Raw genomic sequence first — 24,257 nt, 5'->3', positions numbered from 1 at the left:
CAGTAGAATCTGCTTTTTTGAAAGATGATGGAAACAGACCACTTAACATCAGTGCTGTACGCTGCTTTGGTAATAGCTTGCTGTCTAGTTTGTGATTGTCTATTGCACCTCTTACCGTGCTCTGGTTCTGCTGTGAAACCAAGGTTTTCTCATGGGGTGATAAACACTGCTTCTCCTGAGCTCGGGGAGTCGAGCACTTGTACCTGGAGGTAATTGTTGGCAGGGCAAAACGAGGAGGTATGTAAGAGCTGCATCGTGGGGGTTTTGGACAGTGATAGGAAAGATCTCGGTGAGTTTTAAGAAAAAAAAGTGATGAGGCTCTGGAGGTGCCCATGTGTGCATGGAGAAATCCATGAGTGAAGCCCACCTGAAGTCATTTTGTAGTTGGCACATCCTGGACGTGCAGATCACATCAGAGTGTTTTTGTTCCATTATTGCAAAATAAAGAGCTGGGCCTGAGGAATATTAGTGAATGTCAAAGCCTAGTTAATTATTTAAGAGAAATATTATTGCTTTATTAAATTGTCTTGGTCTGTTTCTTTAAAACTTTCACAAGATTGAGGACGTCTTCCCTGAATTCCAATAACTCTGCCTTACCCAGCAGAAGGAGCTAGTCAGAAAAGCAGACATGCATTAATTACTGCCTGTGTCTCTCGGATATTGTGTCTATAATTCATGAAGATAATTGTTGTTAGTTCTTGGGGAAAAATAACACAAAACCGTAAGCATTAGACTTGCTGTCTGTGGATACAACCCTCAGAGGCGCTTTTCCCTCTGCTTGTCTCTGGTGGATTTGGAGAATAAATATCTGCAAAGTCTTCGGTAGTGGTTAATCCTTCCCTGCTTGGGAGATGAGAGGAGGGTTTCGGTGTTTCCCTGTGCTCCTCCCTACAAGCAGGGAGGGATTGCTTGTGGGAAGTCGTGTCTGGGGTGGATTACGGGGGGGGGAAGGAAGCATCCCACAATTGTTGTGGTCAGGAGACTCCTGAGTGTCAGCAGTACCTCTGAGTTGTGGTTTTATAAGGCTCCACTAATACAGGAGCAAACTGGGACTTGTCCAACGTCCAGCCCTGGTCCTGCTTGTTCTGTGCGCCTTTTTCTCTAGAAAACAAAAATTGTGATGGTTTCCCTAGAGAGGGAGAAGAGATGCGATCAGTCATGAGACGTTAAGACCAACAGCACCGACGCTGCCTTCAGGTTTGGGCTGCCTCTGAAGAGATTGTGCCAGTTAATACTTCTCTCCTCCCGTCCTATTTATTATGTGGAAAACTGATGACCAGTCGTTACAAATCATGAACCTCTGAAGAGAAGCGCGGGGATGGCATGGGCAGGAGGCATCTTGATTTTTGAGCAAAACAATAGCAAAACGGCTTTTATGTTGTCCACCAAATTGTTACAAATGCTGTGCTATAGCTACCATAGGAAACGTAAGATTCGCTTGAAGTTTCAGTTGAGATATTTTAGGAGTGAAGAGGCTTTGTAATTTGAAGGTTGTTGTGGCTTAAGCACTTTAAGTACCGAAGCTTTCTGCTGTAGAAAAATTCAGCCCCCTTCTGGAGGGTTGCGTAAATGAGAGGACTTGATGCAGGCAGGTGTAAATGGCAGCCTCCACTTCCAGAAAAGCAGTGCAGGGCATGGGGTGCTGTCTCGGTACCAGATTATTTCTCATTTGCTCATTTTTCCCTGGACCAGGCTACAGGGCGGTCAAGCTTTTGGATATCGAGCACGACGCTGCCAGAATTACACAGCATTTCTTTGAAGCTTAATCTGAATGGTGTGGAACACAAAACCAGGTACAGGAAGCGTTTGCTGCCCCGTTGCAGTGTAGAGGTCTGGCAGGCATTTCTTGGTATTTCTTGGACATACCACCACGGTTTCGGAGCACTCTCAGCATTCCTCTTTCCAGCATTGGGAAGTGTAACTCTATGAATTTTGTCTTAGCTTCTTGTGTATGCAAGTGGAGTCTTGGACATGCAGGAAAAGCTGGAACGTGTCTGTCTGAGAGGGGAAAAGCCCTCAGAAGAATGAGGAGGGGTGAGATGCATCACGAGCACAGCGGCTTCTTCTCTCGGTCCCAGGGGATCATAGCCTTTAGAGAAGTTGTTCCATTTTCTTGGCTTTCTTTTTCTTGTTTAAATTCTCTCCTGTTGGAATAATTCTGGTTCCACGTTTCAGTGGACAAGCAAGGTCTCGTTTTGCTGGCTAAGTTCCCCTGTGGCAAGGGGACAGATGGACACCGCGATCCCAAAAGAAAGCAGCTGAGGTTTTGGGTCAGTCCTTGCGTCCTGGATGTCTGCCTCTAGTCCTCTCACCTTGTCTTGGGACTGTATTTAGGTTTTGAGCGCTTTTTAGGAGCGCGATGGGTGAATTTAACTAGAATCTCATCCCTGTTCCCTGTGAGGCAGGTCACTGGATGTAGCTGTAGCTCTTACTCCGTCCGTGGCCCCACAGAAAGCCTTTTTTGGACTACCAGGGTGAGCAGTCTATTTGAGGCTTTCGGAGAAAACGGTGCCAATGGGAGCTGTCTTGTGCCAAGTGCCACTGGTCTGCCAAAGGTTGGTCCTGCCCTCATCCTGTTGACTCTTCCTCTCCCAGTGCTGTCTTTCCAACAAAAAACATTGACTCCTCAGCTAGTGGGGAGAGGAAGAATGACTGATGTAAAAATCCTATTTCACGGTTTGTTGTCCCAGAAAGCCTCTGGAAGCTGTCTCGGCTCTGATCGCTGTTAATGGGAGCTGAAGACTACGAACATAATGAGAATATTTAGACAGATTAAATCCTTCTCTTGAGACCCGCTTGTCTGCGCAGCGTCTTTATTGCTGCTCCAGATTTTCTCACCTAAGTGTGACTGCCGAGTCCTCGGGGGCTGCTGGGCCCCTATTAACCTTTGTCTGAACAAATGGTTACCTTGCCTCTTGTTTGTAACTTGCCTTAGGAAATAAGGGCTTGCAAAGTAAATAAGTGCAGGAACTACTGCAAGAATCGTTTGTGCCTGTCCCATCGCTTGCTGCTGGCATTCGTCTCTTCTTTTTGGACGGCGGGAGCCTGGGAGGCTTGCAGGGCTCTGAGACCACGCGGGGCGAATGGGCCGGGAGGAGGGCTTGCGTTAGATGGCCCGGGGACCTTGTTGGAGGCGAGCGCTGATTACAGCCCAAGCAGATCGATGGCTTCCTGTCTGTGCTGCACATCGGTCACGGCGCTGACATGCCCTCGACAGCCCGAGTGAGTCCCGAGTCCCCTGGCCGTTCCGGTGGCAGTGCTGAGGACAGGGATAAGTTGGGTGTGCCGCCTTCAGCGAGAGCAGGCTCTGCAGTACGCCCTCTGTAAGGTCAGCTGGATGTCCTGTGTAGGCTGAGGGAAGGGGCAGTGCCTTTAGGTTTCAGATCTCCCTTCAAAACACTTCTGGTCTTTCTGTTCCCGTGTTACGCCGATGCACAAGGGACACCGCAGTCCCTGTTTCTAGAAAGCAGACCCTGAGATAAATAAGGCATTAAATCCTGGGGATCAGCGGCCGTGCAGAGCGTCTGATCCGAAACGCAAAGGAGATGGCTTTAATTCTCAGGGGAAGCCGAACGCCTTCTGGGGGGGAGAGGCACTGCTACGGTAGCCCGGTCGCCTGGCTCGGGAGCGTGTCGGAGCCACCGGGTGCATCTGCTCCGTCTGAGCCTCTGCTGGTTTTGGGGCTGCCGGGGAAGGGACGGGCTCGCGGATGCTGCAGTGTCGCAGGCGGCCCAGCGGGTGCGGGCCGAGCGAAGATGGGAGCGCAGATGGTTTAATGGAGATTATGCCAGTTGGAAACGTGCTTGTGCAGTGAATAAAATGAGCGGGCTCGCAGGCGCTTACCGGCCCTCTTTGGAGGGGGGGGGGGGGGGGGGACACACAATGTCACCCCAGCCTGACGCTCTGATCAGAGCGGGGCCGGGCTGCGGGAGGCAGCGTGGGGGGGACGAGAGGTAGCCTGAGGACACGGGCAATTGCTCAGTGCCAGCAGAACTTAATCAGCAAACGCGAAGGCTGAACTGCTAAGTGTGGCTGTAGGTCCGTCTGCCTCGGCGTGGTGCTGCCTTCCTGGGCCCTCTCTGGCTGCAGGCTGGAGCTCCTTGCTCCGCGCCTCCGGTGTGTGCGCTCCAGTTCTCCCCTCCCTGACTGCACTCAGTGCACGGTCCCCCTGCACTGTGCAAAGCTACGCTGAATTTTATTGTCTAAGCAGGTATTTCTTTATAAAACCACCCTAGTGCACGTGAGGCTCATAGCCTCTCTTTCCACGTCTCCAGCTCAGCACCGCCCTTTGGCCTCTGTTATTTTTTTTTCTTTAATTTTTACGTCCCAGCAATTAGGAGAGGGACCCCTCATAGGTAATATTTGAACATCCCTGCTTGCTCTAAGCTGTCCCCGGCCAGTTGGGAGCTGGAGAAACAGAGCTGGAGCCGTGCTGCAAGTGGAGTACTTCTTCAAGGACACCTGGGCTCGATCCACATGTTCCCTCTGCAGCAAGTGCTTTTCCTGTCCTGCCTTCCTCAGCTGTGCCCTGCAGCAGCATCCGGCAATAAATGGGTCACAGCTGCTCCCTCCTGGATATTTATTCTTACAGGTCTCGCTGTCTAGAGACCTTGGGAGCCAGTGGTGGTGAAGGGAGCTGCCTCGGCAGCAGGTGAGGGGTCTGGAGCAGAGAGGAGGGCGGATTTCACAGCATATCAATCAGGTTTGGGGTGTTTGCCCCGTGAGCTGGGGGAAGGGAAGGAAGGCTGCTGGAAGTTTCCCTGCTGGTACGAAGCCATCATCTTGTTTAAATAAATGGCTTGAACCGTGGGATTGTTGTGGTCTGGGCTAGCAGAGCTTACGGCGAGGATGCAGCGGGACTGGGGCACTATTGGCGTGTCACCTGCACTTTGTGAGAAGCTATCTGTGCTAAGACCTGGCCAGATTGTTTGCGTTATGTTCCCTACCACAAACACTCTAACATTTTTTTTATTACGATACAGATGCGGAAATGGCAGTCACACTTCTGTTTGTACATTTGTTTCTGCTGTGCATAAATCCAGCTCTGGAAGCCCTGAACGCAGGGAAGAGCCTCCGAAGCACCCCAGGGCTGTGCCGCTCCTGCAGGTACGGGCACCTCAGCTTCGAGCTGGTGCTGTGGTAGGAGAGGAATTAATACTGCATTAAGCCCAGATATCAAGAGCCCTCACTGTTTGTTACAGGTGCCTCAAAAATTACAGCTTGGGCTGGCTCAAAGCCCAGTCTCAGGAGCTCATTGGAGTCTTCTCATGCCTCCCATCTAGTCTGCTTCCAAAAGCTGAGGTCAATTAAGTTGCTGCTTTGCTTTGAAGTAGCTGAAGAAGGACAGGAGCCAAGTTCGTTTAAAATAAATGGTGTCTGGGTGTGGGACAGGATGGCAATTCTTAGCTGCTTTATTGTGGAACTAATAAGGTTGAAATTGGCACGCAGCCTTGTTAATATGGCATAAATCCTGTCTCCTTCAGCCCGGTCCATTCTTCTTCTGTGGGCTTGTCAATAAATTCTCTCAATTGCTCACTCATCATCCGCCTGTGACAGACAAAGTGGCCGTTTCGGAGAGTTTCCCACATCCCTCGTGTTTCTAACGCAAAGGGAACTTCAGATAATAACCGGCCTTGGGAGGGAGAGGCTTTCCTGGGCTGGCAGGAGTGGTGGGAGGGAGCGTGGCGCTGTGAAAGCGGAGCATAAACTTGTGCTGGTGACACGAGCTGCTGTTCAGCTGCTGGTGTGTGATGTATATTTTTCTCGCCCTGTAACTGATTGCATTTGGAATAAAACAAATATTGGGCAGGAGGCAAGCCTCCTGCTGCTGGGGCTGGTACGACAGGGAAGAAACTGCAAGAGCGTGGATTGAAGCAACTAACTTTGAAGGATTAGCTTGTCTCTTTTTCACGGGAAAATCGATAGTGCAGGGGACTGGAATGTGTCTTCTGCACAGAGCCGTCAGCTTGCTTCGTGGTGAGAAGCATTTTTTTTTTCTTAAACGGAGCTTGAGTTATGCTGTCACTTGGACACCGAGCTGTCCCAGAGGCTGCCTACCGGGGGCTAGTCCTCTCCCCACCTCCAGCTGCCTGGCAGGGGCTGCGTGGAAGAGAAAGTTGCTGGGCTGCTCCCTTCGTACAGCTCGGACACGCCGCAGGAGGAGCCGCGTGCCCGGTGTGCCTTGCCTTCTGCACACGAGTGTCTTGCACGCTACAGTGCCCGATGGGCTTACGGGCTGGGAAGCCCTCCGAACAAAGAAACAGCTCTAGGTACGTTCGCTTTTGTGCGTGTCCCGCAGTTTTGAGCTCCCCAAAGCACAGCCCCTGCTGCCCAGCAGACACACCCCGGCCACGCCGCCTCCTTCTGAAGGGCAGCTGTCCTTCGGAGTAAGCTCGCTTCGGGCAGCAAGGCACCGAAGTGACACTGTTCTCTGGGGACTGGAGACCAGGCTCTGCTAAACGGGGCAGGTGTCAGAACCGATATCTCTTGGTGATCAGCAGCTCACTGCAAGACTCGGGAAGGTTGAAAAAGGGCCGTTTAAATTTTCCTTCCCGGGCGAGGCTGTTCCGGGAGATTCATTGATCTGTTGGGTTTGGAATGCTTCTGCAGAAAATAAGTTATAAACGCATTTCCCCCGTGCGATATAATAACACTTATTATATAGTGAAAATAAGACTTATTTTGTGCAGTAGTGGTGACAGCGTTGGAGAAAGCAGAGTTGGAGGAGGCCTGGGAAGTCAGCTAAGCGCTCCCCTGGGAGATTCAATGCACGACTTCTTCTCAACGGTGTATTTTCCAGTGTTTTGTTCAGGGCTTTAACACCAGGCTTGTTTCTAAACACAGCTCCAACCTTGCTGCCTGCCTGACTTCATCAGCGTTTTCATCAAGTTAAGGCAGCACTCCTGACCTTTCTTCCCCTGAAATTTTCATTAATTCCTCCATATACAGACAGAAAGTACCAGGGCTGCAGAACGGCGCGGTTGGGCCCCTCTGAACATCACCGGAGGCTGCAGAGGGAAGAGCTCTGGACAGAATGGCATCTCTTTAGGCTCCGAAATAAGTCTGCAACTTCTTAACATCCTCCTAAATTGCGCTTCGTCTGGGTGAGATCACTGACGTGTGTGTCCAAAAATGTGGATTTTTGGACTACATCAGCAAATCCCACACGTGGCTCGTGCTTCTGTAAGCAGGACTATAAATACAAATCATGCAGCTGGGATTTATCTTGTAAGTTGAAGTCAGTGTAATGCTCTCAGGCAGAGCTGATCTCCGAAGCCTGTTGCGCCAGCTCGGTGTGTGCTGTGCAGAGTCGGAGGTTGGGAGCAAGCAGGCTCCCTGCTAGCCCCAGGCAAAGTGGCTTTTTTCTTTCTTTTTGTGCTGCTGCAAAATAGCTGAAGGCTGGGACGTTTCCTTCCCCTCCAGCAACTCCTGCCTGACGGGATGATGCTGTCCCTGAAATTGCATCTTCTAGGCAGCTGAGGGATGATTTGAAACTGAAATCTCACATGAGCTATTCACAGGGGGGAAAGTCAAGAGGGAAGGTGATGGAAAAGCGGTGGAGGTTTGTGTCGTGGCAGACAAGGGGTGAGCAGCCTTCAGGAGCGGTCCCTGCAGAACCCGAGTGCCTCCTAACCAGGCACTTTGTGCTTGCTGTGTTTGCAGGGCCCTCGTGGCACACAGGTCTCCCTTGCTCTGTGAATATGCAAGAACCTGGGGCGGTGCCTGTGGACCACGATTGTCCTCACCCTTTACTGGCAGGACCTCATTAATTCCTTGTAGAATACAAATTGCACAGTGAGGAGGGCAGCAACCACCCCAGGTGTCGGGGAGGAAGAGGGCCCGGTCTTGTAGCCCGTGGGAGGTCGCAGCAAGCTGGTAGGGGCACCGCAGAGGGCTCTGCAGCCACCCCGCCGTCCTTCCAAGTGTCACAAACCACCGGCGCGGCTCTCCTGCATCCATCCACTTTGCTGCTTCCCTCCTGCTTGTCCTGATGCAATTAGGAGATGCAGAGTAAGGGGGAGCCAGGGGTCAAGGAGGCGCTAAAGTGATTACAAGATGCTGCAAGTGGTGGTGCCATAAATACTCCAGCGATGAAAAATGAGATGCCGGTCACCTCGGGGTTGCTGCTGGCCTCCATCTTTCTCTTGGTGTGAAAAATGATTGTGGGAGTGCGTTTACCCCAGAGCAGGGGCTGGCTGTGATCCTGCACTCCCAGGTGTGCCAGGGACCGCAATCCTTGTGCCGGATGACTTTCGGAAAACACTTCGCTGATATTTTTTCAGTTTAGGAGGAGGAAGATCTGGTTTTCCAGGGCGTTCTTTCCAAAGTGGGAAGTTCAGAGCGTTTCCCAAGAGGGGCCGGCTTCGGAAACAGGCTGCTGCCCTGGGTCAGGGTGGGGAGAGGAGGGCAGCACCCTCCGGTAGCGCCTTGCTCCTGCTTGTGGGGGCAGTTTGGTTGCCGCTTGGTCCTTGGAGTTGGATGCCCAGCAAGATCACGGCTTGCAGTGATGACAGCACGATGCGTATGCTTGTTTTCTGGATGGGCAAATGCAAGCTGTGTCAGCTGGTGCTGGACTACAGCTTTTGCAAATCACCTGCTCAGCTACGTAGCTGTGAGGGTGCAGGCCCTTCTCTCCATGTCCTGCACAAGGTCTTCCTGCCTGGAAGTGCTGAGCGCTGTTGCAGGGACCACGAGAGGCAGCGCCCAGCTTTAGGGGCGCTTTAGGTGTGAAATGCCCCTCGCTTCAATGCCAAAAGCTGTTGGGGCAGCATCTGAAGCCCTTAATCCTAGGGGATACCTGCTCCCTGCCGTCGGATGCTAGGGAAAAAGGTGGGTGAGGGCTCCGTGGCGCCAGCAGCGTGCTCCACGTGAGTTGTGTGACCTGCTGCCAGGTGTCCCAGGAGCTGCTGTGGCAGCAGGTGCCTGCTGCTCGCCTGTAACCTGCCTTCTTTCCTCGGCAATAAACGCAATAAATACCACTTGGGGGATGTCTGGTGCCTGCATCCTCCCTCCATCGTGACTTCATTACTCCGCAGGGGATCTGGAGATTAAACTCCCTCTTGCTTCTCGCTTTTGAGGCTTCTTGCTTTTCAGCAATCCGTCTCGTGTTGCTGGGTTATCTTTTTTTTAGTCTGTTCCCAACCAACTTTAAGAGCTCCCTAATCACTTGTCTGCCAACAACTTGCTGCCTATCGGCACGGCCCCGGCTGCAGCCCTGCCTCCAGCCTCGAGTGGCCGTGCGTCTTCAGCTTTTCATTTATTCAGCCCTCTAAAAAGCTCCTTCCTGACCAGTCAGACCCTTTCCCTGTGTTTATATTTGTTCTGCCCACTGCAAGGGGTAAAGCCATACCAACGAACGCTTGGCCGGCAGCCCTCAGCGCTGTGCCATCTGGCTCTTCAGCCGGAGATATGAGCTCATGCGAAGAGAAACGTGGCCCTGTCACGGGAGCAAAGGGGAGGAGAGATGGCAGAGGGGCCACGTTGCTTGAGACCCTGTCCCCTTGGTGGGTTTTAGCTGGGGATCAGAGCCCTGGTGTGAGTGACCGGGGTGCTGCTGGGGGGATCGTGGCCACTGCAGTCTGCAAGGGGTGCAGAGCAGCTCCCGGAGGCTGGTGGGCGAAGCTGTAACTCGAGTGCTTCAAAGCTCTGCTTTCTTTATTTCAGTGACAAACGTTTCAAAGTGACAAACGGGAGTGGGGAAGGCATGGCAAATTGAACGCTTTTGTCCAAAGTCAGCCCTAAAATATTCCCCGAGGACGTGAGTAGTAACACCAATCCATACGAAACAGATTGTCTTCAGTAAGCAGCAGTCTGGTTCAAGCTCCCAGCCAGGGATAAAACCCCCCCCTAATCTGTGTCAGTGCAGGTAAATCCCTTGTGTTTCGGTGGTTTTTTTTCCCTAAATGTCCTTTTTGGCATAGCCTAGAGGAGAGGAGCTAATGTGGTTAACTGACACGGAGAGCGGCCGGTCCCTGGCCCTCGTAAAACCTTGCTCTCGTAACATCTTGCCTGCTCTCTGCACTCAGACTGGTTTGCTTATTTTCCGTCTGTCCCTTGTAGCACCCACCTGGGTGGCGAAGTCGCTCTGAGCTCGGGGATGTCTCGTGGAAGCAGAGGGGGTGTCAGAGCTGCTGCCCCGACAGCACGTGTGAAATGCCGGCTTTCTCCTCCCGTATTCGAGAGGAGTTCCCTTGTCTGAGCACCGAATCAAAGCAAGCTTCCTCCAGGAGGTGCTCCTTCAGTCGAGCTCGCGTCTTTATCTCTGTGTTAAAACCGATGGCCTGATAGCTGAGGTTGCTCGCTGCGTGTTGGTGTGATAGCCTCGTGCCACTCGAATGCATTTATCCAAAAGATCTCCAGCGTTTTACTCCGCTCTCGGAGCATTTGCTTTGTTTGATCAATTTAGTCTTCGTTTGTTACTTTTCTCAGGCAAATACCCAACCTGTCTGGAAGTGTCCAGGTCCCGAATCAGCAACAAACGCTGGCTGCTTCTCTTAAAAGCAGTGCTCCAGGCACCGAGCGCAGATGCTGCTGTTAGAGATGAGTCTGAAAACAACCAACTTCTGATGACGGTCGTGAAGGAAGCCGGCTTTCAGGTGGTCCTCTTGCAAATGTACGCAGGCCGTCACACCGTAACGTGTGTGAATCAGCCAAGCTGGGGGTGCTGATGGCGCTTCCTGAGCTGCGCTGGCTGTGTGTGAAAGCCACGCGCTGGGAAGCGGAGGCAGGCTATTGACCTGTGCTGTTCGGAGTGATGTACGTACCCTTCGGGTCCATACAGAACCCGTTCAGTCAATGCAGCCCTCTGACTCTGGCACAAAGCGATTTGCGGAGTCTGAACGACTGCTGGTGTTCGCTGGCCATCGCCGAGCGGCCCGGAGCTCCCTTGGTGGTCCTCTTGGCCGAGACTAAGCTGATTTGACCAGCCAGATGTCCTATTAACGCTTCATCTTACTCTTGCTTTTTTAAGATAAGCCAATAAATAAGGTTATGTAATCAAGTTTTAACATAAGAGCTTTAATAACGCACGCTTCTAGAGATATTTATAAAAATATGGTACACCCCAGCCGGCTTCCCCCGTGGCAAGAAGCCACAAGCGTGCCAGCCTGCTGCTTGTGCTGGAATGCAAAGAGCTGACAGGTACAGAGGCTGGAAGGTGACAGCAGCTGAAATGTGGGTGAAGAGCAGCTCCCAGCCCTCGGCGTGCTCCTGGCGTGGCAGGAGCGGGTCTGCAAACCCTCCTAGGGCACCTCTGCTGCTCAAGGTCCCGCTAGGCTGTAGGGCAGGGTGTAACGCGGTGACAAGCTGCTCTTCGTTCTGCTCTGCGTTTCTATTTTCTGCCAGAAAACGCCAGTAAAAGCGAGAAAAGCTGGGGTTTGACTTGTAACGTGCTGGGTCTCCACGCTGTCCGCCAGCGTAAGGAGAAGTCAGCGCTCGTGCAGCTGTGGCATTGTGCTGCCACTTGCCTGGCTCTCCCCATTCGGTGGAGGAGGGTGGGCAGGGATCAGGGCGCTGCTCTTTGCAGCCAGTTTACTGTGTAAAAGCGCAGCAGGAAGGCTTCTCTCTGCCATCCTCTGCATGTAAGCAGTGTTTGATAGATCTGGTGCTCCTCAGCTGAGGGGAGGATTCCTTTCGCCTGTTTAAGCTGGAAATGAATCATCCTCGTACACCTGATGGTTCCTACCAGGGAAGATTCTTCTTGCTAGAAGAGAAATCTTTAATCAATGTAGACTGTGCTCGTTCTGCCTCGGGTTAATTTGCTGAAGTTCAGGAAGAGAATTATCAGCTCTTAGCTGTCTGAGCGAGCTCAAGAGGTGAACTGGAGAGCTTGGGAGAGCTCTTTAATCTGCAAGAGCTCGACTTGTGGCGGGGCCAACTTCAGTTTTCTGTGGAGGTTTCAGGCTGTTTGAACTGCACACGTAATGAAGCACTCCGTAAATTATATCCCTCTGGGGAAAGCTTGAGCTTAGAAAACATCAGGTGGAAGGTTCGGTGCGTGTCTGAGGTGTGTCTGCTTTGGGCTGGCGTTCTCCTCGGGGAGGGTTATGAAACTAATTAGCTCCGTGGGTAGGAGGAACATCGAGGTGTCTGGCACAGGGAGGCTGAGAAGTTAGGCGTCCTCGTTCTAAGCACTGAGGTCTCCTCTCATATTTTGGGGGGGGTGATTTTAAGCAGCCTTCCCGGCTGTGGGCTCTGAGGTTTGAGGGGATTGGGTCTAATCTAGGGACTGAGCCCTCGCCCCTCATGTCCTGGCTAGCAGTGAGGAACTGGCCCTCTTCCCTGACCTGTGCTGCATCCTGCGGAGCTGTACGCTGTTTCACCCTGAAGGGATGTTAATCTCGTGGTTCAATGTCCTCTCCTGCCCTGCCCACCTCCCCCCAAGCTGTTCAGTGTGTGCTGTGACTTCCTTCCCTCAAAGCAGCTGGCACAAATCTCTGCGGAGCAGCACCGCCTCATCTCCTTCCAGGCCTGAGCGTCGTTCGTATCGATCCGTGGATACCCATCTCGGTTCCCTAATAGGCATCGAGTGGAAGAGGTAATATATTTCTATTGCACTCAAATTCATTTCTCACTTGGTTCCTCGGGACCAGTTCCAGGATCTTGTTAAGCACAGAAGACGCTGCTTGCCTTAAAGGAGGGGATCCCCACTGCTCAGCCACAACGCCTTGGATCTTTCCTCCCTGCTCCCCTTCCCCGCACCATGACTTCAGTAAAGCCTGCAGGGAGTTGAAAGAGTTGCTCGATGGATTGAGATGCGTAAGAAGCCTTAAGCACTGGAGACTACCCGCAGAAAACTGAGTATAAAATCCAGAAGAGTTCCTTGTGCTTTGTGAGGAACGTACGGGAGACCCAGGTCCTTCCAGCAAGTGACACTGCTTGTTGTGCTCTTCGGCAGCAGAGCCCCAAATCCACCCCAAAGCAGCTCTTTGGTGATTTAGAGGAATCCAGGTTTCAGCCCCAGCTGTTTCAGTGCTCAGTGATCTCATGTCAATCCTTGGTACAGTGTGAGGTGCTGTTCTGCCAGTTGGTTCCGTTGCATCCCGATTTGCAGAGGACACCTGTTCCTTAATTAGCACCATCCTTCCTCTGTCTCCTTTGTTTCAGCTCTCCCTGATGCAGGAGCTAATAATGGGACCTGAAGGGAGGCTGTGCTGAGCAGGGTGTGTTTTGGGAGGTGGGGCTGAGCCAAATCAGTCACACACTCCAGAGTAATTTCCAGTAATAGCCTTGGTGTCTCCTTTTCTCTAGATTTTTCTCTAGATCCTTGACCTACAACTCTCTTTAGGCTAAAATTTTAGTCCTTTGCCCTGTCCTAGGACTGAATGGCAGCCTGTGAGGGCAGGAGGGGGAGTTAAGGTGACCAGAGGAAAGGAACAAGAGGGGGAAGAGAAAAAAGGACTTCTAATGCAGAAGTAAATCAGCCAGTTAGAACTGGAAGTGTCTTAATAGTTAAGGCTGTTTGAGCTCTTAGTCTTGTCAGTTATGCCTACGATGCTGTATTCTCTGTGTGATTTCAGCACTTCCTCCAAGGCTCCTGAATTGTTTTGCAAATCTGAATTCTCTGTATGCTTTGTCTCTTTTTTTTTTCTTTTTTTTTTTTGGCAAGCAGAAAAAACAAGATCTAGCATAAACGGTGGCCCCAAGGTCGTAATGTCTTGACCGAGCAGTGTGTGAAACCCAAGGGTTCTCTCCTCTGGTCCCCTTCCTGGATTTACTTTGGTCGTCTGAGAATACTTGCAGCATGAGGCACTTCCAATTTGCCTTGCAGATATTCTGAAACAGTCTCAAAAAAGGTTTCTTGGCGTTGTACTTGTCTCAAAATAGCTTGGCTCCTGCTCTGTCACTGGCTCTGGGGTCAGCAGAGACCTGGAGGCTCCACCGCCTGCCCTTTTGAGTCTCAGTTTGTCCCTTCTGGTGACACCTTTTCTTGGGAACTGCTGTAAGAAGTCATGGAAAAGAGCAATGTGTAAATATTAATGCTGAGTATTTGTCTTTCAAATCCTTTTGGGATTCTGAACAAATCCTCACGGCGTGCTCTGCAGCCTCCTAGCCTTTCGTACTGCTCGCGGACCTGCAGGTGCATCGCTAGCCCACCACTGGCAGCTGAGAGCCTGTGCTGCCCCGTGGACTGCAGGCAAACCTCTTCTGTGGCACTTGTTTTGCATCCCTGGCACAAGCAGCTTCTCCCAGTTCACGTTCAGACCTCCATCGAGGTCTGCTGTCTTCCTGCAGCGATTCCTTTTCTCCGCCTGGACGAGGCGGTGCTCTGAGTGCTGCCCTGTGCCCCAGCCAGATGCGGTGGTGCTGCTGCTCCGGGCGTGGGCTGACGGCGGCTTTGTGTTGTGCTGCAGGAGAGAGCTAGAGGAAACATGTAGGAAACAGCGGTCTTAACACCTTCAGTTCTGCTGGGTATGTTTTTGTAACCCTGCTGGAAGAGGAGCAACAGCCGGGTGTTCCTGGGCTGGGCGGCCGAGACCCACTGGTCTCGATATACATCTGAGAGGGCAGTGAGGAGACCAGCGTCCAGTCAGCAGCGTAACTGTTAAGCTGTAAGCTTCCTGCTCTAAAACGTGCAACTTGGTGTGGGAGAAAACGTGCTGGGCAGAAAACGTGCTGGGCAGACCCGGTTCCATCACTGTTCAGCCTCAGACCCCTCAGACTAGCCAGCGATGTTAACGTGAGCAGACTGCTCCCAGCTATTGCTGTCCGGGCCCAAACCGAGCACGTACCTGGACAAAGAGGCTGCTGCTTAGTGTTTAATGTTTCATAAAGCTGCTGGGAGAGCCTGTACTGAAACGTGTCAGTAAAGACAGGCTGTAGCAGTGATAGCGAGTGGCTGAGAGCCAAGAGGATCCTGTGCTCTGCTTCTGCCCAAGGCAAGTTCTGATACCAAGCAGCTTGCTTTGACCCCCGGTGTCTCAGCCAACCTAGCTGTGAAATTAAGCAACAAAGAAGGCTCTGACAGACATGTCTGGAGGTGAACGTGCAAGGCAAGCTTTGCTTTACTGATGAATTTGTCTTCCTAGCAGAACTTGTTTTCTAACCTGTGTGTTTCTGTTGCGCTTCCAGGCAGCGTTCACTCTACTCCTGGGTCCTTTTACCTTCTTCAACGTGCAGAAGACCAAGTATCTTCAAATCATGACGTCTCTGATGAGATGGATAGGTGAGTCCTGGCAAGCCCCCACCTCTTCGCCATAGATGGAACCTGAGTCATGCCACCGATGCATCTTTTTTGGCAGGATGTTCTCGTTTGGAAGTAAGTGCTTGTAAAAACAGCTTCTGTGAGGAGGACTGGCCAGGCCTGCTATCCGTGGTGAAGGAAAGGAACGTTGTTCTAGGATGAAACTTCTGACTGAAACAAAATATTCCCAGTCAGACACAATCTGGTAGATTTAAATTTTAGTTTGGTTTATATGAGAGGTAGAAGGGATGTGGAAGAGTCTGGGCCGAGTATGGTGACCACCAGTTGTTGTTCACCAGATTTTGAACGACTCTTGTTTTGGTCTGAGAACAAATGGCACTTGATTAAGAGTTTGTCCTTTTACCACGTTTGCATTTTTTCCCTGAGTCTTGATTTAGCATAGATGTACTCACTGAAAACCCCTAAACCAACACACGTTGCCTTTGCGAGGCATGAGCTCTCCCAGAATCTTACTGCGAAGCTTTTCTGGAAGGACAGTTATTTCTCTTAAGGGAAATGAGCCATCAGTGATTGCAGCGCTGGTGTCATCCAAAGATGCAGCTGCCTCGCATCTGGCTTGTGTGTGTACGTGCACTTCAGGCTGAGAGGTGGGAGTGTTACGGAGGCTTATACTGAAACTTGTCTTGGTTTGTGTAACCTACACAGTGACTGCTATTCAGGGCTAGCAGTTTTATAGCACTAGTGGCATTTTGGCAGGTTAAAAATCTCCTTGTTTGTGGGCCCAGACCATTTGAACACGGAATTCTTTGCTTATACCTATCGCTGACCTAGAATAGGATGAAAAGATGATTCTCAGACTATTTCCCACCACACACACGTTTGACCTGACTTCACTTGGAGATAATATCCCTCCTCCAGGAGTTCAAAGGATCCTGTTGGCACCGACTGCCAGCCACCTCCAGGGGAACCGAGAGCCTCTGTTCCAGAGGGCACCTGAGATGGGGTTAAGCAGCCATCAGCCAGGAAAATGAGGTTGGATCTGAAGCCCTCAAGTCTCAGATGCCGAGCAGCTCAGTTAACGAATGCTGACCTCAGGTGGTGTGAAAATCCTGAATTCCCATTTTTCCCCTTTGTTGTCTGAGCACATGAAAGGTTTGAAAGCCCCCCCATCTCCTTCAGAGAGAGGTTATCTCGTTAAGGGGGTATTAAAGGGAGGTTTTCTATATATTTTTTTTTAAATAGTGTAATCTCCTCAGCTCACTGGCCTGCTTCCAATGACTCAGCCTCCTCTTTCCCAGTAAAGACATCAGTCAGACCTCACTCACCCTGTCCCTGTGACAGCCTGCCCGGCCTGCCATTGCTTTCCCTGCAGCCAGCAGCCTCCAGTTCGGTGAGCGCTGAGCCCCGGCGTAAAGACAGAGCTACCTCTTCCCTCACTTGATGGAGAGGGATGAAGGCAGTGGTTGGAGAGGTGTAGGGGAAACTCGTGCTTTAGCCTGATGGATTCCTGCGTCAGCCTGCTGGAGAACAGCTGCCCCAGATAATGATATTTAATGACCCTGACAGCACCTCGGTGCCTACTTAGAGCAACAGATTCCGTATGCGTGCAATGAGGGATGGACTTGTTAGGAAGGACGATTTATCAAGCAGCCATGTGATGCAGGGAACAGAAAAGCTCTTGCTGCAGGTTCTGGGATAAGGATGGATCCCATACTGTTCAGATTTATCAAGCTGGCTTCTCCCATGTCCTCACGTCACCTGCTGTCCTTCTCCAAAAGCAGGGCGTTGAGTTAAACGTGGCTTTCTGTTGGTGCTTAGCGAGCTTAGATCCAAAAAAAAGCAGTTGTTTGGTGGCTTGTGGTCACTTGAACTTGTCCTGCCTGAATGCCAGTGGCCAGATGGGGCCTCCTGTCCTGGTGTCTGCCTTTTCTTTGACTTCCTTTGGTTGTTTTTAGCCACGTGGCACTTTTAAGTAGCTCTTCCGTCTTAGATCAGCAGCAGAGCTGAGTGCTGGAGCTGCCAGCCTCGCTGTTTGTTCTGCTGGGTGCAAACTTCCCCGGGGGCAGGGGCTTGCCCGGCTTACCCGAGTCCGTGGGCTCCTACAGATGGGAAGCCGACCCATGCTCTGCATTAGGGTTTTTTAAACCAAGCCCGTTAGAGCCGGGAGGCCAGTAAGGCTCTGCAACCTGCTTACCACGAGACCCGCCGTGCACCCTTTTCCCCAGCCCCGTGAAAAGCCCTCGGATTTCAGAGCAGCACTGCCGGCCGGTCGGCTGCACCGCCCCAGGTGCACCGCGGCGGAGCTGGCAGCGGCTGAGGCTGGCTCCTGGCAGCGGGCAGAGCTCGCTGCGTGTGAAGGTCACTGCTGCCGGTGGCTGTGACGGCGGCAGCGCTGCCTTTGCAAGTCGCTTCCCTTCTCTCCCCTGATCTAAGCGATAATCAGATGTCACCGGGCTCCTCGCAGAGCCTCGTGCTCGTCGCAGGCGGCACGTCCGCTAACAAAGCCTGCAGCCGTCTCTGTCCACACCTCGTGGACAGGAAAAAACCCTGAAAAATCGTGTCTTAAACGCTGGGACCTGAACTGGGAGGAAAAACTGGGTTGGTCTGAACAATGTGGAGGTGCAGCAGGGGTGATCCCTATGTCTGGAGGCGTTTCTCATCCCAGGTAAGGGACCAGCCAGGACAGGCACCCCCGCAGCCCCCTAAAGGAGAATGCAGAAGGAGGAGCGTGCACGCCCAAGGGCTGTACCACTGGGGAGCCCAGGCAGATGGCCTCCTGCTATCTGAGCTTGTCGAACACAGAGCTCGTCTGGAAACAAGGCTGGCACAGGACCGATAGGAGCACCGAGGGTGGATCTGCAGCTCCAGGTGGCCTGGGGCAGGGAGCGGGCTTCCAGAGGCGTGGAGCTGTTGGCAGCCTCCTGGAGTAACAGCTCACACACCTGGCTGCAAAGCCGACTGCTCCCTGCAGGGTGAGTGCCCCTGGTAAAACTGAGCTTGGTGCTCGAATTGCTGGTCTTACCCATGCTGAAAGATCTGGCTTGTCCTGGATTTGGCTGGTGTGTAAATGGTCCCTTCTCCAGTGGTAAGAGCTGCTCGCCCCGCTTTGTCAGCCCGCTCCTGCCCGAACTGCCTGGGGAGACCTCAGTGGTCAGAGCACAAGCAGCTCGGCCCATCGGCTGTGCTCTGCTCAGAAAGGGCTGGTCAGGAAAAATCGCTCGCTTTAAATCCTGGTAAAGGTGCTTGAGGTGAAGCCTGGATTTGATTTGGGGCTAAAACCTCGTTGGCTCACCCAGTTCCTGACTGGGTTAGGACTGGGTGACCCCATAAGCACGTCGGCGGTGGTCCTGTACAGGATTCTTGGCGCAGGGGTGTGCCTGCAGAAGGCTAAACCATCAGTAAGCTCAGGCTGCAGATATCTTCAGCTTTGCTGTTTGGACTTGAGGCTCTTTTTGTCTAAAGGGTTGATATTTGTGGTGGAGACAGTGACCCAGCCAAGTCCGATGCACTTCTGGAAGCAGAGGGGCCCGGCCCTGCCTCTTTATTACTGGACAGTAACTGTCTCGCAGCGTCATGGGAAAGGATGTGGATTAAGACAGATAACAAAAGGGGACAGGGCTCGGCGGAGCTCAGCAGCAAACACTGGGCTATTGTGTATTAAGCAGCTAACCCGATTAATTGCAGCCTGTTACAGCCTGAGATGCCTGGCGCTGTAGGTGGGGACTGTTGGCTTCCAAGTTATCGGTGGCGTGATTATTGCTGCTGTTACTGAGTTGTCTGTGGCAAATATTCCCAGCCAGCTCCCACGTGGGACGTTGGCTTAATGTACTGCTCTCGGTGCCGTATCGTGGTTAGCAGAAAGTATTGTGTTTTAATAAAGAGCCCTCTTAGAGAGGAATAAACTGCGGGGTTTGCTTGCTGCAGGCTCACGTCTCTCTGCTGGAGCACACTTGGATCGCGCCACGTCCATTCCCGTAACCGCAGCCCTAGAGACAGATTGCTCCCAGCCCTGCCCAAGTAACGATCTCGCGATTATAGGCCCAGAAATTAAATCTTTCCCGTGGCCAGTATGGTGGAGAGAAAAAGGACAAGAATAGCCAGCAGGTGTGTATTAAATATTCCCCCACTCCCTCCATTCCTTTCCAAGGTGCTTGGTTGAAGGCTTTTAGGGAAGAAACCAGGAAAGGGCTCTGCGAAGGCGTGCTGCTGAGGCTGACTCCCCCCCGTCTGTTCATTTTTGATAGCTCTTTCCCCACCGGAGTCCCGTGCTTTACAGGACCGCAGCCTTCAGCGGCGCTGCTGCCGCCATCCTCGGCAGGCTGAGCTGGCCGTGCCCAGGTTGGTTCTGCACAGAGCCGGGGTCACTCCGTCCCGTCAGCTGTAGCAAGGAATGTGAGAATTATCACGGGGGCTGATGCAGGAGGGGTGGCAGATGATTATTTGAAGTCCTGCGGTCGCATTCTCCTGCGGAGAGATTGCTGCCCGGGTCTGCAGTCCTCAAAGTGGCCTCTGCATCAAACCAGCTTTCTGCCACAGGCAGAGGAGGGAGCATTTATCTCTGCCCCTTTCCCAGAGCAGGGCGTGTGGGAGCCCCAAGGAAGAGGGGGTTACTGTAAAGCAGGACGCTGTGGCGTGTTCGGTTGTTTTAGGGATTCGGACAAGCTTCTTCACCGAAGTTACTTCGTGTTCTTGCATCCTTTTTGGAGCAGAGGAAGCTGCTGCCAGAGCCCAGGGTAAATAATTCACTAAGAAGTGAATATATTTATGAAGAGGTAGCTAAAAGGCACTGCTTCTGTCATGCTCGCTCTCGGAGTTGTCGCTTGAGGAGCTCATTTCAGTGGTATTTGTGGGGGGCAGCGGGGCAAAGCGGTGCTGATGTAAGTGCAGGAGCCGTGTTGGCTTTAGATGCAGATGGAGAGTGACGTGCGGTGCTGGACGGGACTGCTGAGATCCTGCCTGAGGAGCTGACGTTCCTGAAAAGAGCACTTCATCCAGGCAGCAGGAGGCAAACCGATGGGTCTGAGAGCTGGAGAAGGGGAGCTGCAGGACACATTCAGAGCGACGTCCCCGTGCTGTGAGGGTCCAGGTGATTTCAGGGTGGGCGTGTGGCACACACAGCTGCTTCGTGCTGTTCAGCAGGTGAAAGGATGTGCTGCTGGGACGAGAGGATACAAACTTTGCTGGATGAGGCTCAAGGCAAGATGGGGAGCGTGTGGCTGAGGCTGTGGAGTACCTGGAGTTCGTGGGACACGGGTGCTGTGCACCCAGTGCCTTCCAAAGCACACCAAACCCTAACTCGGGTTCATGGTGACGCCCAAGTGTGTGATTCTCCTTTCTGATAAAAAGCAATTTGTCACACGGGGAGAGGTGACTGCCAAAGCTAGCAGTAAGGCCAAGCCAGGAGCAGCACTCAGAACAATCCCAAATTCCGAGGCTTTATGGTGCTGCTGCCAGAGGTGACCAGAGGAGAGAGGACAATAAACAACGCGGGTAATTTTCCACCAGAAGCAAACAAACGCCTTGGCTGCTCTTCCCTTCCCATATGTCGAGGTAAAGCATCCGTGATAAACGCCGGAGTGCAGAGCAGTTTTTCTCCCTGTGCACGGCTGCTGGCGTGCAGGTGTCTGGAGCTGGGCTGCTGCGGGCAGAGGGGGGGCTCCGTGGGGCTCCCAGCAGGTGCTGGTCCCAGGGGGGGCTGCCTGTTAACCTTAGAGCCTAGCAAACGCTACCCCGGATGGCAAAGAGGAGCAGCAAGGTGATGGCTAAAGCTTTTCTTAACAAAAGGAGTTCTTCCTGGCCCAAGGCCGGGGCAGCAGCAGTGCCCGAGGTGGTTGCAGCAGGAGCTGGCACAGCCTGGTGCTGTGGCAGGGCGGAGGTGCCGGGGAGCCACTGCTTCCACTTCTCAGACCGCCTTTTTTCTTGCCTTTTGGGCAAGCTGCATCACGCTCCTGGGCTCTTAACACATCCCACACGTGGCTATGTGTCCCTTCCTGTATGAGCAGCCGTCCCTTGCCATGTGCACCGTGCTTCAGGCTTTGCAGCAGGGAGGTGAAATCCCTGCAGGTCCCTGCTGCCCATTAGAGGAAGGCGCCACACTGATGTCCCACAACTTTACTCATACCTTTCTTCTGGAAAGGCATTTCCCTCCCATTTCCATTCTTTTCTCCTTCTGACATTTCTCCCAGGAGAGCTGCTGTCTGCAACGAAGAGATCCATCGTGCTTCCCCCCAGTCTCTGCTCTCATAAATCCTTCATCTTCCCAGAGACTGTTTTAGGCTCAGTCGATGCCAAGTCTGATCCTTAACTACTCCAGCTCGCACATCGGAGGGAGCAAATCTGCTTTCCCTATTACCTCTTCACCATCATTTCGTGTAGAAGCCTCCTCTGAAGGCTGCAGGAATTTATCAGCTGGTGCTCCAGGTTTTTTTCAAAGAGCTGCAGGTCATTAGCAAGTGACAGGATACAGCTGCTGCAGGAGAAATGGGGTAACTGACTTTTAAGCACCAGCATCCTAATTTCAGATCCCCTGTTCCGCCAGCGTGGTGAACTCCGGCTGTACCTGAATACTTGAAATGCTGGCACTGAGGTGGGGAGCTATCGTGGAGAGACACGGGTTGCAGGGTGGGCAGCACAGGTCTTAGCTCGGGATGTGGAAGGTGCAAATATCTTGACGTGAGGCCGCGCCGTTTGGTATGTGTGGGACTGGCGCTCTTGCTTTTGTGCCTTCTCTCCTGAAAGCTGCCTGATGGTAAACTAAACGAGGTCTGTTTGATGCCGTCCTCTTCAAGAGGTCTCCTGTGTTTCAGCCTGATGATGGTTCACGGCCAAGGCTAAGATGAGGAGTGAGCCTCTCTTTGAAAGGATTCAAGGGAAGGAAGAAGGGGCAGTGGAAGCTCGGGAGGATGTCCTCCTCTCGGAATCCATCATGCCAGCTGATGCATGAAAAGGGAGGCAAGTGGCGTGCGTTGTGAAAGGGCGATTCATTATCATTATTTCCTGGCATATTGATTCTCCGCTCCGACAAGAAAAAAAAAGCCCTGTCACACCGACAGGCAGCGGTGACGGATGGCCCTGCCGCAGATGTGTCAGGAGCGCATCGCAGCGCCCGCTCCAACCAACGGCCCTGCCGGGGCAGGGGAGCAGCCAGGCTGGGGGGGCTGCGTGGCGCTGCCTCTCTCTAGGGCCAGTGGTCGTGCTGGGCCTTCCTGGTGGAGGATTTAGACTGGAGACAGCGCTGGAGAGGATGTGGCTCAAGCAAACGTGTGTGCAGGGTTGTTTTTCTGTCTCTGCCTTTCTGGCTATAAGCGTAAGGAACATGATCCCAGAGGATCCTAAGTTTTGCAGAACCTCACTTCTGAGCTTGCTTCTACCTTACCAAGCTGCCTCCTGAATTACGTGAGAGCACGTGTCTCTTCCATGTTTCCCAGCATGGCTCAGGTCAGCACCTCCACCATTATTTCCTGCGTGCTAATGGAGACGGAAGCCAGGTGAAACATCTCCAGAGCGCTGGGTTTTGCCAGGGGTGCAGGAAAGCTAAGCCAGAAACTCATCTTGAGCAGCAGTTCTTCGGGAACCTGCCGTGGTGGGAACCTGCCGGGGTGGGAAATGTTTTATTCTTGGAGGGTTTTGATCTTGCAGTAGCCTTTCTGCAGAGAGACGAAGCTCATCTATGAGACAGCACTTAGCATTTGCAAAGCTGTTTGTTCTGACTCTGCAAAACGATCCATAAACTTGGAATGGCCAGATTACCTTCACTGCTTCTCTGTGCAGCTCTGTTACTCTTCCGTCAAAGCTCACAAAACTGTATTTTTAATATCCCCAGGCTCCCATATTTTCCCTGCGTGCTGGTATTTGGATGTGTTCTCATTCATATTCATTCCTCCACCTGCGAGAACCGTAGCAGAGCTGCCCTGTCTCTGAATCATCTCCTGAGTCAAGCAGGACAGGTGGCGGTAGCAGTCTGCAAGGGCTGCTCTGTCGCAGAGGAAGAGGCAGCATCTCCTCCTCAGAGAGCAAGAGCGGGGGTCTGCAGGGGACGCGGCTGGACAGTGGCGATGAGATGCATCACAGCTTTTGTGCTGTGTTCCCCTTTTTTCCCCCACGCGGTCTCATTTTCATCCTTCAGATAAAGGCTGCTCCAAGCTCCAGGGGAGGGCAGATGAGACGAGCAGTGTCCTCGGAGCCTGGCTGACTGCAACGCTTCTCCGCGGTGCGTGGGCTTGGAGCGGGTCTGACGCTTTGTAAATCAGGGCAGGCAAAGCCCTCAATTGCTTTGTAAGGACCCTACAAAAAGTGGCTTAAAACAAAGAAAACAAAGCTTTGGTGTAACCTCCTAGCAGTCCGTAGCAGCGTTGTCTGCCCTGCTTTGTGGCCCTGGGTGCCGGTGGCCGCGGTGCCTGAAGGGCTTTCATCCCTGCGACGTGTTGCTCATCTGCTCCGTTCTGTGCACAGAACAGACCGAGGCTCTTTGATGACCCCGGGTCTGACTTAGCAAGGGTTCTTTCTGGCGAAGCAGCTGCTGGACAGTAGATGTGGCACCTGCAGGTAACTCGAAATGTTGTGTGACTGCCTTCAGCTCGCTGTCCCGTGTAGAGGAGGACGTGAGAGGGAGCTTTGTGTGTGCCCGCGGGGTCCTGTGCTGCCTTCTGTCCGCTCAGAGCTGCCTGTCAGTCAGAGCCCGTCAGCTTCTTCTCATCCTGATTTATCATCTGGCGTAACGAGGCTTCAGACTTTCATTTTGGGCTTGCCTCCTCCCAGGGACAGGCAGATAAATCCAGTGTGCAAGCGGTTTAACTCTCCGGTTCCAGGCAGCGAGAACAGAGCCACCAGGGCAGGGCTGCTGTCAGCCTGGGGCTGGAATCGGACTGGGGACCCCTCCAGTCCACCCAGCACCACCTCCCTCGGGGCAGGGCATCTGCACAGCAGCAGTGGGCAGGGGCAGCACAGCTTGCCTCGCTGAAAACAGCGCTGGCTTGGATCTTACTGGTCTATCGCTCCTCATAACTGTCCTTTCTAGTAGGTTTAATCTCTGAAAGAAGTCTGTAAGGAAATAAAACCAAAGAGAGGGAGCCTTGAGGGGGAGCTCTGAGGCCCGGCTGCGAGCCCGGAGCCTTCC

At 52.7% G+C, this 24,257-nt stretch overlaps 1 protein-coding gene across 2 annotated transcripts in view; it reads left to right on the top strand.

Annotated features, from left to right (window-relative positions):
- Window positions 1–24,257, top strand: part of TMEM104 (transmembrane protein 104) — a 38,785-nt gene that overhangs the window by 11,442 nt on the left and 3,086 nt on the right. For both annotated transcript variants that reach the window (XM_035342349.1, XM_035342350.1), the window contains exon 8: window positions 15,070–15,163. In XM_035342349.1, coding sequence (XP_035198240.1) covers window positions 15,070–15,163 — 94 coding nt within the window. The remainder of the gene's footprint in view (window positions 1–15,069; window positions 15,164–24,257) is intronic.

Source organism: Oxyura jamaicensis, chromosome 18 (genome assembly GCF_011077185.1).
Source record: "Oxyura jamaicensis isolate SHBP4307 breed ruddy duck chromosome 18, BPBGC_Ojam_1.0, whole genome shotgun sequence".
NCBI classification, from domain to species: Eukaryota; Metazoa; Chordata; class Aves; order Anseriformes; family Anatidae; genus Oxyura; species Oxyura jamaicensis.
The sequence above is the reverse complement of the archived record's forward strand: the minus strand, read 5'-3'. Positions and strand labels throughout refer to the sequence as shown.